The 19,106-nt window shown below is 35.5% G+C and overlaps 1 protein-coding gene across 4 annotated transcripts in view; it reads left to right on the top strand.

Annotated features, from left to right (window-relative positions):
• Ash1l (ASH1 like histone lysine methyltransferase) overlaps positions 1-19,106 on the top strand; it is a 178,231-nt gene that overhangs the window by 138,664 nt on the left and 20,461 nt on the right. For all 4 annotated transcript variants that reach the window (XM_076862155.1, XM_076862156.1, XM_076862153.1 and 1 more), the window contains 7 exons: positions 1,958-2,003; positions 2,112-2,220; positions 10,478-10,684; positions 10,958-11,104; positions 16,587-16,695; positions 17,271-17,435; positions 17,613-17,707. In XM_076862155.1, the coding sequence (XP_076718270.1) occupies positions 1,958-2,003; positions 2,112-2,220; positions 10,478-10,684; positions 10,958-11,104; positions 16,587-16,695; positions 17,271-17,435; positions 17,613-17,707 (878 nt within the window). The remainder of the gene's footprint in view (positions 1-1,957; positions 2,004-2,111; positions 2,221-10,477; positions 10,685-10,957; positions 11,105-16,586; positions 16,696-17,270; positions 17,436-17,612; positions 17,708-19,106) is intronic.

Here is a 19,106-nt window from a genome sequence, read left to right as displayed (position 1 = left end):
CTACTGCATATCTAATTGGAAAATTTTCCTTGGTGATTTTTGTGTTAAGTTATAACTTCCAGGCTCCATATTGAGAAAAAACACTGGAAATAGAAGTACACTTAAAATTAAGTGAACACGCTTTTGAATTTTGCCAAAATACTACCAAAGGTTAACTTCAGAAACCCAAAAGCAGTTGACATTCCCCTCTGCCTTTTCTTCTTGATGTTTGTCTCAACTTTTAACAATGAAAATAGTTCTTTGAACATATGGACAGAAAAATTATGGTGAGATTATTAGAATAGATGAATAAACAGTCCAGTTTACTCCAGGTTGCTATTTGTTTTGTTCTGTCTTCTATAGCAAAGTGCATGCAGGCTTTCTGACTGTCTTCTAGTCATCATTTCTCCCTGCTCCCGTCTTTCTTGATTTAAACGTGAGGGCTCCATTTTAACTGCCTGCTTTTTCCCATTTAATTTTTAAATTAATTGCCTTCACTAAAATTTTCCTACAATTTCCACTCAAAATAATGGGTAAAAAAACAAAGTACCCATCTTTTTATTTTAATATACCTACCCAAACAATCCCTATGCACATTTTTGGTTTTGTTTATTTGTTTCTGTTTTTGGTGCTGGGGATTAAATTCAGGAAATTACACATGCTGTGCATGCACTTTATCTCTATGCTATACTCCTAACCCCTTTCCTTTGTTTTGATGGAGGCAAATAGAATTTTCTATTTTTTATATCTTTCTTAATTTGTTCTAATTAATTATACATGACAGCAGAATGCATTTCAATTCATTGTATACAAATGGAGCACAACTTCTCATTTCTCTCTGACTGTCAACGATACAGTCACACTGTTCGTGTAATCGTACTTGTACATAGGGTAGTAATATCTGTCTCATTCCACCATTATTCCCATGCCCAGCAAATAGAATATTAATTTTTCCAAAGGAATAACTTTGGTCTTTAGTGGAATTTTCATGTAATCCTATCCAAAAACATACTGAAGAAACATAATTGATTTGTTCCCAGGATTTAGCTCCCTGTTTACCTCTCTTATTGTTTCTCTTGCTGAGAAAAAACTTTTTAGTTTGAGTAAGTCCCATTTGTTGATTCTAGTTATTAACTCTTGTGCTATGGGTGTCCTATTGAGGAATTTGGAGCCCGACCCCACAGTATGTAGATCAGAGCCAACTTTTTCTTCTATCAGACGCAGTGTCTCTGATTTGATATTAAGCTCCTTGATCCATTTTGAATTAACTTTTGTGCATGGCGAGAGAAAGGGATTCAGTTTCATTTTGTTGCATATGGATTTCCAGTTTTCCCAGCACCATTTGTTGAAGATGCTATCCTTCCTCCATTGCATGCTTTTAGCCCCTTTATCAAATATAAGATAGTTGTAATTTTGTGGATTGGTCTCTGTGTTCTCTATTCTGTAAACTAGGGGGAGAAATGAATTACAGTAGATGGGGTAGAGAGAGAAGAAGGGGAGGTGAGGGGAGGGGGGATAGTAGAGGATAGGAAAGGCAGCAGAATACAACAGACGCTAGTATGGCAAAACAGTGGATGTGTAACCGATGTGATTCTGCATTCTGTATACTGGGTAAAAATGGGAGTTCATAACCCACTTGAATCAAAGTGTGAAATATGATATGTCAAGAACTATGTAATGTTTTGAACAACCAATAATAAAAATTTTAAAAAAAGAAAATTACGAAGTGGAAAAAAAAAGAAACATAATTGAAAATACATTTCTGTAAGCTATTTCATGCTTCTGTTTAATCTGGTTCTTACCTATTTATTTTGGGGTAAAAAGTGATCACAGGGAGATTCCCTCAGTTGTATCCAATCCAGAAAGTCTTATAAATAGTTTTACATAAGCAGAGTACAGGATAGTTTCCTATATTTTTAAGGATTGTTTGGCATTTGAAGTAAAATGCTATATCAAGATTTTTCTTTTTTTCTTCTAGCTATACAAAAAGCCAGATGTTCCACTGTATAAAAAAATCCGTTCAAGTGAGTAACTTGAGCTATTTTTCTGCTTCCATACCATCAGTGTTCTTAGCCTGGCACTTGAAAAATTATCTCGTATGTTCACAAACTATTCTTTGCTGTCTTCTCAAGATGTCTACGTTGATGTCAAACCCCTTTCTGGTTATGAGGCTACTACCTGTAACTGTAAGAAGCCAGATGATGACACCAGGAAGGGCTGTGTGGATGACTGCCTCAATAGGTACTGTAACTGATTCCTCTAAACCATAAAGGCTTCAAGGCAGAGAAATGACACTTTCTTTGGATGTTAAAGTTAAATAGGCTCTTGGATTTCCTCTCAAGAAGTTGTACACAGATTATAAAACTTAATTGATCGGTTGATTATAGTAACAAAAAAAGAATGAGATTTACAGTCTTGTGCCTGGATTTAAATCTTCTTTAATATTTTGAGACATGGGGAATGTTATTTAAACCCTCTGATAAAAAATGCCTTCATGTGGTGGATTTTATAAGACTACAGTAAGATAACATTCATAGGTTTATGTGTGACAGTGTTTATAAAGTATTAATAAACAAGGTCTTACCCACTTTCCTAGCTATCAATATATGGTAATAATAACTTAACATTTATAGGATCATATGAGATAATATTTATAAAGTATTAATAAACACAGTCTTGGGCGCCTTCCTAGCTATCAAAATGTGGTAACAATAATGAGGGAGTAGAGTAGGACAGTGGCACTGAGAGTAAAGAAGAAAGCCATGATATATTTTGGAGAAAAATGTGCTGATGTACCATTATAAAGGGTATGTACATAGTAACTGAGTCATACTGCTGAAGAGATGATAATACTATCCTCAGAGATGGAAAGTTTGGGCTTGACTGATTTGGAGATAAGAATTATTTTGTTTGGGACCATTTAGTTTAACATGACATTGAAATTTCAGAATGGAAATAGAGACAAATGAGCTGAGATAGAATTTATTCGTTTTGAAATATGCCAGTTTATAATACAAAAAAGAACAGGTGAATTTCTCATCAGTACTTCCTATTCTGGTTAGTTGTTCTAACCAAAATAACTGCTTTCCAGTCTCTAGTCACTTGTCCAGTGAGATAAAGGAATGTGCTTCAGTACCTTCTGCCTTACTTACATCACTATAGAATAGAAAAGTGTTTTGTGCACTGATTATTTTTCACTCAGAAATTTTAAATGTATACTTTTACATATCACTGTGGTCCTTGAGCTCATCACTTTTAAAAACTCTGTTATTATCCATACACTGAAATGCCATAGCTTTCATATGCTATGCTATTGTTGGTCATTTAAGTTATTTCTAATGTTTTACTATTTAAAATGTAACTACTATGAAATTCTTTTGTATAGATTCCCTTTTTTGTAAATCCTTAGAGTATATTCTCCAAAAATTTATGGAGAATATAAATGACTATATGTGTAAGAATTTTATGTATATATATTTTATATACTGTCAGAAGTTCTAATTAAATATCAAGTTAATTTATGATATCACTGACAATATCATGAATATATGCCAAATATATTTGTTTTCTCATAGTCCTACTTGCTTTATGTATTTATGTCTTAATTTATTTTTGGAGATTTAGTGTTTTGAGGGATTAATATTTAGGAGTATTATATCCTTAGAGTTATTTAAATATATGTTTCTTTAGATGCTAACATTACTGTATTTTTTCACATATTATTTTATTGTCTGTGAAATTACCATAATATTGATGCAGACTTATTGGTTAGTGCCTTTTTTCCTGACAGTAGTCCTATGAGGTAGGTAATAGTTTTACATTTTCCAGATGAAGTATCTTAGAATTTGGACAGTAAATTACTCCATATTACACAACACTTGAAAGATGGAGACAGAATTTAAATTCATATCAGTTTGACCAAGACTCTTACTGGGCACAATGGCACATGCTATTGATCCCAACTGCTCTGAAGGCTGAAGCACTTGGATCACAAATTTGAAGCCAGCCCCAGCAACTTAGCAAGACCCTCAGCAACTTATTGAGACCCTGTCTCAAAATAAAAATGGGCTGGGAATGTAGCTCAGTAGTAGAATACCTCTCAATTCAATCTCAGACCTACAAAAATAAAAAATATAAGTCATTGGGCTAGGTCTGTAGCTCAGTGGCGAAGCGCTTGCCTAGCATGCATGAGACACTGTGTTCGATCCTCAGCATCGCATAAAAATTGACAAATAAAGGCATTCTGTCCATTTACAACTACAAAAAAAATAAATATATATGTGTGTGTGTGTCTCATGTTTTTTCCTCTATACTATACTGCTAATTGCACTGGGGGTTGGTTTGTTTTGTTTTTATTTTGTTTCTACCAGTGCTGGGGATTAATCCCAGGGCCTCTCACATACTAGGCAAGTGTTCTACAAATGAACTGACCTGTATCCCAGTCTGTTTTTTTGGTTGATTGTTTGGATGGTTTGTATGTACTGGGGGTAGAACCCAGGGGTGCCTTACCACTGAGCTACATCCCCAGACCTTTTTATTTTTTTTATTTTGAGATAGTCTTGCTGAATTGCTGAGGTTGGCCAAGATTACAAGCATGTACCATTGTACCCAACCCCATCCCTTTTTTTGTTTAATTCACTTAAAAATTAAATATTTGGATATTTACCTTACAAATTACATTGGTTATTTTATGTCTTTCTTTCTTTTTTTTTTTTTTTTTTTTTTTTGTAATTGTAGATGGACAACATACCTTTATTTTATTTATTTTTATGTGGTGCTAAGGATCGAACCCAGTGCCTCACACATGCTAGGCAAGCGCTCTGCCACTGAGTTATACAGCCCCAGCCTTTATGTCATTTTTCTAAGGACAGATATTTATCCTTCACATTGTTGCTTTTCTTCAAAAAGAAAAGAAAACAAAAAAAACTTCCCTAAGTGAAAAGAGAAAGCAAACCCTTAAATATAATGCTAACAACTGATTTTCATAGAAATGTGATCACTACGTTAGCATATATAGAATAACAAGATAATGTGATAAATGCATAAATATGTAATTAAAAGTAAAATATATTACTTTTAACATATTCCTTCTTCATAGATATTAAAGTAACCCTCATAAAGATGCAGCTAAATTATACCAGCTAATATGTAGGGTGACTTTCCTGTTTTCATATTCAAGGTTCTATAAATATTGGAGATGGGGTATTAAAGGATCTGTAGGAACTGCCTTTGTATTTCTCAGCTGACTCATTTGCAGGTGGTCCAAGAAACACTTTATTCAGGGCTAATTTTTTAAATAATTAGCTAGGCACTGTGGCACATGCCTTTAATACCAGCTACTTGGGAGACTAGGGCCGGAGGATCAAAAGTTTAAATCTAGCTTTGGCATCTTTGAAGACCCTGTTCTCAAAACAAAAAAATATTGGGGCTGGGGATGTGGCTCAAGCGGTAGCGCGCTCGCCTGGCATGCGTGCGGCCCGGGTTCGATCCTCAGCACCACATACAAACAAAGATGTTGTGTCCGCCAAAAACTAAAAAATGAATATTAAAATATTCATATTCTCTCTCTCTCTCTCTCTCTCTCTCTCTCTCTCTCTCTCTCTCTCTCTCTCTCTCTTAAAAAAAATTAAAAATTTAAAAAAAAAAAAAAAAAAGGACTGGGGATGTAGCTCATTGCTAGAATGCCCCTGGGTCCCACGCTTGGTACTGCAAAAAATAAAAATAACTTTTTAATAATTATTTGAAATAAGTACTTAAAAAACTTTTAAGTTTTAAAAGTTCGACTTTTTAACATCATGCCTTGGAATTTGTTGTTCCTTTCCACATAAACACCAGATTTAAAACCATGAACCATGTTTCTATGACTAAGGTACATTTTTAAATTAGCTTTGAGTCTACAAACTGCCCCTCTATAATTCCAGCAACTGAGGTGGCTGAGGCAGGAGAATCACAAGTTCAAGGCTAGCCTCAGCATGACCCAGTCTTAAAATAAAAATTAGCAGGCAGGGATGGGGTTGTGGCTCAGTGGTAGAGCGCTTGCCTAGCACATGTGACGCACTGGGTTCAATTATCAGCACCACATAAAAATTAAAAAAAAAAAAAAAAAAAGTTCCATCAGAACTTTAAAAATATTAAAAACAAAAAAATTACCCAGGCAGGGTGGCACATGTTTGTAATCCCAGCACCTCGGGAGACTGAGGCAGAAAGATGACAAGTTCAGAGCCAGCCTCAGTAACTTACTGAGGCCCTAAGCAACTTATCGAGACCCTGTCTCAAAAAAGGATTTGGAATGTGACTTAGCAGTTAAGTACCCTGAGTTCAATCCTCAGTGCCAAAGAATGAATAAAGAATTTTTTATAAAAGCTGAATGCTTCTGGGAATATAAAAGTATATTGCTACCAGGCACAATGCCATACACCTATAATCCTAGCAATTTGGGAGGTTGAAACAGGAGGTTTGCAAGTTTGAGGCCAGCCTCAACAACTTAGCAAGGCCCTAAGCAACTTAGGGAGACCCTGTCTCAAAATAAAAATAAAAGGGCTGGGTTATGGATATAGCTCAGTTGGTAGAGTGCCTTCCTCACATGCACAAGGCCCTGGGTTCAATCCTCAGCACCAAAAATAAATAAATAAATAAATAGGGTGGGAATGTGGCTTGGTGGTTAAGATTGCCTGGATTCAATCTCCACTACCAAAAAAAAAAATACACACACACACACACACACACACATATCCATCCTAGAAAAAAATGCCTCTGGCAGTGGTTACCCTCAGAGTTCACAGATTTTTTTTTAATATTTATTTTTTAGGTGTAGATGGACACAACACAATGCCTTTATTTTTATGTGGTGCCAAGGATCGAACCCGGGTCCCGCCCATGCTAGGTGAGCGCTCTACCACTGAGCCACAATCCCAGCCCTCACAGATCACTTTTTTGTTGTTGTTGTTTTGTTTTTTGTTTTTGTTTTTGTTTTTGTTTTTGTTTTTTTTTTTTCAGTGCTGAGGATTAAAACACGTGTGCTTCATCATGGAGTTGCACCCCCAGAACTTTTTTTCTTTAAAGCCATTTTTATATATTTTGTTAATTGTAGATGGACACTCTACCTTTATTTTGTTTATTTAGTTTTTTAATACGGTGCTGGGTATCAAACCCTGTGCGTCATGTGTGCTAGGCAAGCGTTACACCAGTGAGCCACAACCCCAGCCCATCCCAGACCTTATTTTTCATTGCAAGACAGAATCTTACTAAGTTCTAAATTGCTAAGGCTAGCCCTAAACTTGCCATCCTCATCATGTCTCAGCCTTTAGTGTTGCTGGGATTATAGGCGTGCACCACAATGCCTAGCCCCAGTCCTTTTTAAGTTTCATTTTGACACAGGATCTTGTTAAATTGTCCAGGTTAGCCTCAAATTTGTCATCTTCTGCCTAGGTCCCCAAATAGCTGAGATTACAGGTGTGCACCTGACTCAAAGGACCTTTTGCTCCCTTTTAGTTCCTCTCTAAACTTCAGTGTGAAATGAGTACAGCTTGCTTCCATTTACCCATCTTTGAGAACCTTAAAATCCTTCAAATGAAAACCCACTTCTAGTCACAGAGAATAATCTGAATCTTCATAGCTAGTTAAATTGATCACACTAATACATTTCCCAGTGCTATTGAGTTATCCTCGTAAGAAGTAGAACTTTTGGCCTAGACTATATGTTGAGGGGAAAAATATTTTCTAGTTTCTCAAAGGCATCACTACCTATGATAATGGCAATTTATATCGATAAATCAGAAACTTCACATCTTAGTTCACAGCATCTACTTTCAGATTTTGGAAAACTTGTGGTTTGATTTTCCAGACACAGTGAATAGAAACAACCTGTTTTACTTTTAAATTTTAAGAATTTTTCCGGACAAATTGAGTATATTTCAGTACCTACAACTGTAGACAACACAATTTTTCAGTAATGAGGATTGAACTCAATGCTCTACCACTGATCTAAATCCTCAGCTCTTTTTAAATTTTATTTTGAGATAGGATACCACTAAGTTGGCCAGACTGGTCTCCACTTGAATCCTTCTGTCTCACCTTCCTATGTTGTTGGAATTGCAGGTTTGTGCCACTACACCTGCTCCTTCCTTATTTTATTTTGTTTGTTTGTTTGTTTATATATATATACACACACACACACACACACACACACATACATATGATGTAGATGGACACAACACAATGCCTTTATTTCTATGTGGTGCTGAGGATCGAATCTGGGTCCCGCCTACGCTAGGCGAGCGCTCTACTGCTGAGCCACAATCCCAGCCCCTTATTTTGTTTTTTAAATTTACTTCTGTATTTTTTTATATATACACACACACACAGGAATTGAACTCAGGGACATTCATCTTTTTCTTTCTTTTTTTTTTATGTGGTGCTAAGGATCAAACCCAGGGCCTTACACCTGCGAGGCAAGTGCTGTGCTGCTGAGCTACAGCCCCAACCTCTGCCCTCAACCCTTTTTAATTTTTATTTTGAGACAGAGTCTTGCTGAATTGCTCAGGGCCTCACTAAATTTCTACGGCTGGCTTTTGAACTCCAGATCTTCCTGCCTTGGGCTTCCTGGCCACTGGGATTACAGGCATGAGCTGCTACTCTGGCTCATTTTAATTATGCTTATCAGCCTAAGTAGGATTTCAAAGCATGTACCAAAATTTAATGCTCCCACAAAAGATCAAGGAGTTTTTAAAAAGAAAGCAGTGAGAAAACATTAGTAACAACTTTCATCTACTATGTTCAGAAAGTTTTACTTAGTAATTCACTAGGAGTTATGAGTTCATATATATTAGAAATGTTATTTCTAATGTAGGAATATTTCCAGTAATAAGATATGAAATCTCATTAAAAATAAGAATAGTTTATGATTGATGTATGTACATTCCATGTATGTATTATATGTCAAAATACATTCTGTTGTCATGTATGACTAAAAAAAAGAAAAAGAAATAAAAAAGAAAAACAAAATAAGAATAGTACTTAATATCACTGAACTTATACCTAAAAATTTTTCAATAAATTCTATATCATTTATCATAATTTTTTTCCAAAGTCAAAATGATTATGAGATGCAACAAAGTGTTCAGTATAAACATTGAATGAATAACTATGGGTGACAGTTAATTTTTTTATTATTATGATTATTGATTGAACCTAGGTGTGCTTAACCAGTGAACCATGTCCCCAACCCTTTTTATGTTTCATTTTGAGGCAAGGTCTCACTAAATTGATTAGGGCCTCAGCCTCCCAGTTCACTGGGACTATAGGCAGGCATGGCAGTAAATTCATTCTTTTCTTTTATATATATATAAATATATATATATATTTATATATATATATATATTTTTTTTTAGGTGTAGATGGACACAACCCAATGCCTTTATTTTTATGTGGTACTGAGGATCGAACCCAAGTCCCACCTATGCGAGGCAAGCGCTCTACTGCTGAGCCACAATCCCAGCCCCAGTAAATGCATTCTTGATGTTGATAAATACTAATGGCACTTATCCCAAATATTGAGTGGACAATTTGCATAATAATTTAGCAGAAGCATTGGGTATTTAAAGACATTTAGAAATTTTTGTGTTGTTTATTTTTAATAAATATAATGATCTTAGTGAAATAAATTTTATTAAAAATTTATTTCAATAGCCAGTCTCATTGGCACATATATAATAATCCCAGTATCTGCGAAGGCTGAGGCAGGACAATCGTGAGTTCAAAACCAGCTTCAGCAATTCAGCGAGAAGCTAAGCAACTCAGTGAAGACCCTATTTCTAAATCAGATACAAAAAAGGACTGGGAATGTGGCTCAGTGGTTAAGAGCCCCTGATTTTGATCCCTGATACAAAAAAAAAAAAAAAATTTTTATTTTAGAATCATTTAAAAATGTGTTCTAGGGCTGGGCTTGTGGCTCGGTAGTAGAGCACTTGCCTAGTATGTGTGAGGTACTGGGTTCAATCCTTAACACCACATAAAAATAAATACATAGAAAAAATAAAGATGTCTCCAGCCTACAACTAAAAAAAAATTTTTTTAATGTATTCTACAAACCAGGCATGGTGGCACATGCTATAATACCAACAACTTGGGAGCCTGAGGCAGAAGAATCCCAAGTTCCAGGTCATCTTGAACAATTTAGCAAGACCCTTTCTCAAAAAATAAGAAGTAGGGCTGGGGATGTGTCTCAATCAGTAGCACACTCGCCTGGCATGCACGGGGCGCTGGGTGCACCACCTAAAACTAAAAAATAAATATTTTTTTAAAAAAAAAGAAGAAGAAGAAGGGGCTGTGCAGTGGCACATGCCTAAAGAAGGGCCTGGAGATGTACTTCAGTGGTAGATGATTCCTGTGTTCTGTGTTTAATACTACAAAAAATAAATATTTGTTATACTATGAAAAAAGGATAAAATAACCCAATGTATCACGTAAATTAATATACAGTTACTTCTTTTCTTTCTAGGATGATCTTTGCTGAGTGTTCCCCCAACACTTGCCCCTGTGGTGAGCAGTGCTGTAACCAGAGGATACAAAGGCATGAGTGGGTGCAATGTCTGGAACGATTTCGAGCTGAGGAAAAGGGATGGGGAATCAGAACCAAAGAACCCCTTAAAGCTGGACAGTTCATCATTGAATATCTAGGGGAGGTTGTGAGCGAACAAGAGTTCAGGTAAGATAGTAAGTTTGGTGTTCCAATAAAATGGCAAAGGTACGAGCTTAGAATGGAAAAAGAAAAATTTGAAATTACCTTTCAACCTATTCATTAATTGGCTTTAAAAAATTTCTTGGGGTTGGCTTCAAATAATTTCTGGGGTTGTGGCTCAGTGGTAGAGTGCTCGCCAAGCATGCATGAGGCACTAGGTTTGGTCCTCAGCACCACATAAATGTGTCCACCTAAAACAGAATAAATATTTTTAAAAATAATAATTTCTTTTCTCTTCAGAAATAGGATGATTGAGCAGTATCATAATCACAGTGACCACTACTGTCTGAACCTGGATAGTGGGATGGTGATTGACAGTTACCGTATGGGAAATGAGGCCCGATTCATCAACCACAGCTGTGATCCAAATTGTGAAATGCAGAAATGGTAAGGAAGCAGGAAAATGTGAAGGGAAGAAACCAGCAGAGCAGAAGACATTAAGGACAACCAGATATTAAATTTTCCACAATTTCAGTCAGTTATGCAAAGCATCTTAGACAATTGCCCATTATACCAGATCTTTCAGGCAGGGTAAGCTCCTGCTATTTCTTTTGTTCATCCAAACTACTCCCAGGAAAACACAGTAATTGTGATAACTAATTCCTCATATTTATAGAATGCTTACTATGTGCTATTTTATATGGATCATCTCATTTCAGTTCATTTATTAATCTATATTGCAAACTTTTTTATCAGTGGATTTGTCACAGTACGAAATAAAAATAAGTGAAATATGAGGGCTCTTTTCTCAAATGACTAGACTCTAGTTGAAAAGGAAAGAAATTATATCTAATAAGCAACCAAAAAATATAATAGACATGTAGTGTAGCTCAGTGGTAAATCATTATTTCATATGGATGAGGCTTTTAGTTTGGTCCTTAGTACCACATGCAAGATAATTATATAATTATTGTAGTATGAACAACTTTATTTTATGTAAGTTTTATTTAAATTGAAATATAATATAGAAAAAAATATACCTCTTAATTGTACATTTTCATCAGTATTCATTTATGTTATCCACACCCCTATGTAAGTATAAAATGTTTTCATCATTTCAGAAAGTTTCCTTCTATGTCAATCAGTGCTCCTATCTCAAGGCAAACCCTGTTCTGATTTCTATTGTAATAGGGATTTAGTTGTTTTGTTTGCCTATTCTAGAACTTTTTATGTATTTGCAGTCTTTTGTGTCTGGCTTCTTACAGTTAGCATGGTATTTTTGCAGTTCATCCATCTTATTGAGTATTTTATGGTGGAGTAGTAGTCTTTTTTTTTTTTTTTTTTTTTTTTTAATTCACTGGTTTGCTTTATCCATTTTCCTGGTCATTTTTATATTTGAAAAATTAGACAAGCAGAACAATTTCTTTTAAAAACACAGCTTACCAAAAATGTCACAAGAAATCAAAAGCCTGAATATCTACCAAACCACACCAAAAAAAAAAAAAAAAAAAAACCCACCTTGAAACTGTAATTAAACTATTTAACAAAAGAAACTTCAGAGCTGGGGATATATCTCATTGTTAAACCACTTGCCTAGTGTACAGAAAGCTTTGGGTTCAACACCCAGCACTGAAAAAATAAAAAAGAAACTTGAGACCCAGATACCTCCACTGAAGATTCTTCCATATACTTAAGAAATATTACTATGACTGCCAGTCTAATATAAATTGTTCCCTTTTTATACCTAGCATAACTTCCATCCAAAACTTAACCAGGATGTTAAAAAAAATAGCTCCCATGAACTTTGGCACAAAAACCCTAAATAAAAATATAACTAAATAAAATCTAGAAGCATATTAAAAGGTTAATCCATGATGGCCATGTGGAATTTATTCCAGGAATGAAAAGTTATTTCAACATTAAAAAATAAATGTAGCTGGGCATGGTGGCTACATGACAGTAATTCCAGTGACTGGGGAGGCTGAGCCAGGAGAATTGAATATTTAAGAACATCCTCAGCAATTTATCAAGGCACTCAGCAACTTTGTGAGACCCTGTCTCAAACAGCAAAAAGGTGTGGGGGTGTGGCCCAGTGGTAAAGCACCACTAGGTTCAATCTCCAGTACCCCAAAGGGAAAAAAAATTCTAGATGCCAGGTACACTGGCACACGCCTATAATCCCAGCAGTTTGAGAGGCTGAGGCAAGAGGATTGCACACAACTTCAAAGCCAGCTTCAGCAATTTAGCAAGTCCCTAAGCAACTTAGGAAGACTCTTCCTCAAAAAAAAAAAAAAATGCAAAGGTCTCTGGATGAGGTTTGGTGGTTTAGTGCCCTGGGGTTCAATTCCTAGTACCAAAAAAAAAAAAACTGTAGCTAGCCAGGCATGGTGGCAAACAAGTATAATCCCAGCACTCCAGAGGCTGAGGCAAGAGAATCACAAGTTTGAGGCCAGCCCAGGCAATTTATCAGGACCCTATCTTAAAAACAAAAAAAGGGTGGTAGTATTGCTCATTGAGAGAGCCATTGCCTGGCAATTTAACAAAAGGCTGTAGAATACTAGACTAAAATCTAATGAAAGTTTCGAAGGTCTCTATACTACAACCAATAAATATTAATGTGAGAAATTTAAAATGATAGTAAATTAAAATACTAGTCTTCAATTAATGGAGGACTACAACATGTTCAAGGATTAGAAATCTCAATATTTGGGCTGGGGATGTGGCTCAAGCGGTAGCGCGCTCGCCTGGCATACGTGCGGCTGGGGTTCGATCCTCAGCACCACATACAGACAAAGATGTTGTGTCCGCCAAATACTAAAAAATAAATATTAAAAAAAAATTCTCTCTCTCTCTCCCAACCTCTCACTCTCTCTCACTCTTTCTTTAAAAAAAAAAAAAAAAAAAAAAAAAAAAGAAAGAAAGAAATCTCAATATTTTAGGATGTCACATCTTACCAAGTTTACCTATAAATTCAAGTCTATACAAAATCCAGTCCTTATGATATTGATAAGCTGATTCCTAATATATATTATTAAATCGTGAATATATATGAGGAACTGTGAAGGACCTAGCAAAGCCAAGATGATCTGAGCAACAAAATCTGCGGACTTACACCACCAAATTCTAATACTTACTATAAAGTTACAATAGAAGAGTATGTGCTTGAGATATAGAATACATGAATACAGAAAATATAGGCAAAGATCCATATATGTACTGTCACCTAATTTATGACAAAGCCTCCACTATATTTATATATAGTGGAGGTTGTTTTTCTTTTTTTTTTTTTCAGTAAGTGCTCAATCCATTGTTTCTTAGTCCACACGGAAGAATTAAAGTGTATCATAGATTTAAATATCATAGTTGAAATAATCAAATTTTCTAGATGGAAAAATGGGATAATTTTATTCCTTTGACTTGGGATAGGTGAAGATAAATAGGGCATAAATAGCATTGGCCATATAATGTAAAATTTTATAAAATTTCTATATCCTCAGGTGTAGAATACTAAGCTGGCATGCATAAGACAAAAGCAAAGTTTAACATTTAAGCTGGTGTTCAACATTAAGAAATCTAACATCAGGCCAGGCAAGGTGACCCAAGCCTGTAATCCCAATTACTCAGAAGGGGAATGCAGAAGAATCACAGGTTTAAGGACAGCATGAGTTCATTAGTGAGACCCTATCTCAAAATAAAAAAATTAAAGGACTGAGGTTGTATCTCAGTTATAAAGTGCCTGCCCCCAATACCCCCCCCCAAAAAAAAAGTACTATTTATCTGGGCACAATGACACATACCTCCAGAGTCATAGCAACTCTGGATGCTGAAGCAAGAAGATTGTACATTCAAGGCACACTTCAGCAACATAGCAAAGCCTTAAGCAATTTAGTGAAACCCTGTCTTCAAAAAGGACTAGGGATATAGCTGAGTATTAGAGCACCCCTGAGTTCTATCCCCAGTACCAAAAATATATATATATACCTTTCCAACAATGTTGTAAGACAAGCCATACACTGGGAAGATGATGTTTGCAATTTGTTTATTTAATAAAGGCCATCGTGGTGTTTTTTTGTTTTTTGCAGAATCTGCAAAAAAAATTAGAGATAATTTAGTTTTTTTAAATAGGTAAAAAACAAGGTATTTCAAAAAAGGGAATATGAAAACAGTCAATAAATATACAAAAAGTGCTTAACATCATTAGATATTATGACAATGTTAAACCAAATTTAAAAACCACTACATACCACTACATCCAAAATGTCTAGAATTAAGGACTGAGGATAAAAAATGATGTTGAAGGTGTAAAGCAACATGAATGCTCTTAAAACGCTGGTGAAATGTAAGTTATTATCTCTTTGAAAAAATAATTGGGGGCTCACGGTGTTGCTCAGTGGTGCTTGCCTAGTATACAGTCCCCAGCACTGGGAAAAAAATGGTAAAATTTTGGAAGTACCTCCTATATACTTACACATATTCAGTAACCCAGCAACCCTACTCCTTTGTATATCCCCACCAGAAATGAATGTTTATGTTCAAAATACATATACAAGAATATCAATATTTTGTAAATAATAACCAGTAACCCAAATATTACTGCAGTTAACCCAAATATCAGCAGTCGAATAGGTACATAAAGTGTGATTTATTTTTGTAAGGGAGTACTACACAGCAACATAAAGGTACAAACTGATGCATGCTGTGGAGTCAAATAACCTGAGTTTTAATCCTCTGGGTTCAAATGCTATTGTAGGTACTATATGACCATGAATAAACTACTAAGCTACAAATACTCAAAGGGTTATTTCAAAAATTAATGCCAAGACATATTAACAGTATGGCATAGTAGTTAATATTTTGAAGCTAGACTACCTTGATCTGAAACTTGATTCTCCAAGTTACTAGCTATATGACTTTGGGCAAGTTGCTTATCCTATATATGCCTTAGATTTCACATTTGTAATATAGGGGTTATAATACTAACTAATAATGGTATCTGGTTTTTAAAGTTGTCAAGGCATTAAATCAGTTAATACAACAAAATGTTATACTTAATACATCAAGCATCCAATAAATGTTAGCCATTATAAACTTATTTATTATGTAAAACATCTAAAACACTACATAATAGATTGTTAATAACTTGCATGTGGTAGAACAAGAGAGACACTTAGTAATAAAGGAGATCAGTAAGAACTGTAAGGTTTTTAGGTAGGACATAGGAAACAATTTTAATTCAATTAATAGACTAAAACCTTTTTTTGTTTGTTTGTTTTTGTTTATGCTTTAGTGGGGATTGAAATTGGGGGATGCTCTCCACAGAGCTACATCTCCAGCCTTTTTTTTTTTTGAGACAGAGTCTCAAAGTTTCTGAGGTGGGTCCTCCTGCCTCCGCCTCCAGAGTCTCTATAATTACAGTCATGCCACCATGCCAGGCTATAATACATTAACTTTTCTTGCTTAGTATTCAGAGTCTCTCGAAAATATGGCTTTAACAGGCCCAGTTGGCCTATGCCTGTAATTCCATCAACTCAGGAGAATGAGACAAGTGGACTGCAATTAAGTATCTGTGTGTGTGCGCACGCGACTGTCATCTGGTAGTATTATATAAAATCTGGGTAGAACATAGAGAGATTAAAAATGGAGGAATTCACCAGGCATGGTGGTTCAAATCACTGGGTGTAATCCCAGTGATTTGGGAGGCTGAGGCACAGGATCACAAGTTAACGGCCAGCCTCAGCAGCTTAATGAGACTGTAACTCAAAATAAAAAATAAAAAGAACTGTGGATATAGCTCAGTGGTAGAGCACCTCAAGTTCAATCCCCAGAACCACAGGAAAAAACCCATGGAAGTCAAATTAGTTTTGTACAAATTTTTCTGGTTTTCAGGCTTGATATTAAGAATCCCATTCTTTAAATATGTTTTTTATAGGTCTGTTAATGGAGTATATCGGATTGGATTGTACGCACTTAAAGATATGCCAGCTGGGACTGAACTCACTTATGATTACAACTTTCATTCCTTCAATGTTGAGAAACAAGTAAGAATAATAAATCCTAGAGGAAAAGTTGAACTTTGTCACTTACAGCACTGTAATATGGGTCTAAAATATACATATTGTCTTGGACCAACTGAGAAATACGTGAGAAGACGGTTTTTTGCTTTTTACTCCATCTATCTAGGAAACATAGGTCTCAGTTATTATTTAAGAATTCTGAAGAGGGCTGGGGATGTGGTTCAAGCGGTAGCGTGCTCGCCTGGCATGCGTGCGGCCCGGGTTCGATCCTCAGCACCACCTACAAACAAAGATGTCGTGTCCACCAAAAACTAAAAAATAAATATTAAAATTCTCAAAAAAAAAAAGAATTCTGAAGAATCAAAAATTGCCGTATCATTTTAGGTCTCCAATCTGTTCTTTTGGTGAAAATAATTTTTCTTTAGTTTTTCCCTTTCCTTCTGTGGAAACCCATTTCTATTTATTATATTCTCAATCAGTTTTTTTCCCCTGTATTTTCAAATTCCTTAACGCGGACTAATCTTTGGTTGACTAAATGCTCAGGCATCCTTTTTAAATGAGACTACAGGCTTAAAAAAGTATTCTCTTTCCCTTAAAAGCAACTTTGTAAGTGTGGCTTTGAGAAATGTCGAGGAATCATCGGAGGCAAGAGTCAACGCATGAATGGACTCACCAGCAGCAAAAGCAGCCAGCCTATGACCACACATAAAAAGTCTGGACGGTCCAAAGAAAAGAGAAAGTCTAAGCACAAACTGAAGAAAAGGGTGAATAATGAATTCATGGCTTTCCCCAAGAGCTGCTTGTGGGCTGCTTGAAGGAAATTACTAAAATAAGGGGATTAGCAAAGGGTGGCACCACAAGAGTACTCTTAATATTCCTGGAGATGATTTCTGATTGATCTTTTTTTTCCCACTGTAATCTTACCCATTTGTTTTTTTCAGAGAGGCCATCTCTCTGAGGAGCCCAATGAAAACATCAACACCCCAACAAGGCTGACACCCCAATTACAGATGAAGCCAATGTCCAATCGAGAGAGGTAAAAAGGAGATGGTTTTATCTGAGTTCTTTTCTAAATTAGGTGATTTGCTTGTCAGTTTAAAACATTGTTAAGCTTCTTTCAGTTGATCCATTTTGTTCTGCTAAAGGAAGAAATAATTATTTCTTTTTATTCCCTGATTTCTGATAGTTGTCATTTTCTTCAAATATGATTATAAGCAAAGTGTGTGTGTGTGTGTGTTTTTTGAAAGGAAGAATTAGCAGTGCCCATTCAGATATTTTCATATGACATCACATATATTTTAAAATACCTCAAAATGGCATTTATGTTCATGTTTACCTCAAAATTCCTATAGTTCTTAGACCATTACTCTTATCTCATCACACATTAAGAATTAATTTAAGCCAGAGTCAGATATGGAAGCACATGCCTGTAATCCCAGCTTCTCGGGAGGCTGAAGAAGAAAGATTACAAGTTCAATGCCAGCCTTGGAAACTTAGGGAGACTCTGTTTTAAAATACAAAATTTTAAAAAGGACTGGGGTGTAGCTCAGTGGGAGAGTACTCCTGGGTTAAATCCCCTATACTGCCATATATATATATGCCAGACATAGTGGCATATACCTATAATTCCACCTACACAGGAATCAGAGGCATTGGGATTGCAAGTTTGAGACCAGCCTGGGCAACTTATCAAGGCCCCATCTCAAAAGAGAGTGCTGCATTGGCTAAGTGGCTTAGCATGCCCAGGGTCCTGCATTCCATCCCCAGTACCACACACAAAAAGTGTAATTCTCTGTCACAAATTTAGTATTTGAGGGTTTTTTTTTTTTGTTGTTGTCATCATTTTATAACTATATTTGAGTGTATTTGGTTTCCTTTTAATCCTATATATTAGAATTTATTTCCACCTATGTGGTGGAGGCTGAGGAAGGATGTTCAAAAATTTGAGGCCATTCTGGGCAACTTAGTAAGACCCTGTCATCAAAATTAAAACAGGCAGGAGTGTAGCTTAGTGATAGAACACTTATTTATCATGTACAAGGCCCTCGGTTTGATCCCCAATGCCTCAAAACAAAAGAAAAATAAATTAACTTAGAAGTTTAAATTAATTCAAAAATAATTTTAAAATAATTGTTCAGAAAAGGTTCCATAGGCTTCACCAAACTGCCAAAAGAAAGAATCCATAGCACAGAATAGGCTTAAAATGACTGCTCAGTTTGGGGATGTAGTTCTCTGGTAAAATGCTTACCTAGTATGCACGAGGGCCTGGGTTCCATTCCCAGCACTGCCAAAAAAAAAAAAAAGTGTATGTATGTATATATATATATATATATATATATATATATATATATATATATGCTTCTTTGTTAAGATATTAACAGCACTATTAAAAGGATTTTTAGTGGTCATTTCTGCTGTTCCCTATATTCAGATAA

This window comes from Callospermophilus lateralis, chromosome 7 (genome assembly GCF_048772815.1).
Source record: "Callospermophilus lateralis isolate mCalLat2 chromosome 7, mCalLat2.hap1, whole genome shotgun sequence".
NCBI classification, from domain to species: Eukaryota; Metazoa; Chordata; class Mammalia; order Rodentia; family Sciuridae; genus Callospermophilus; species Callospermophilus lateralis.
This window is presented reverse-complemented; position numbering and strand designations above follow the sequence as displayed.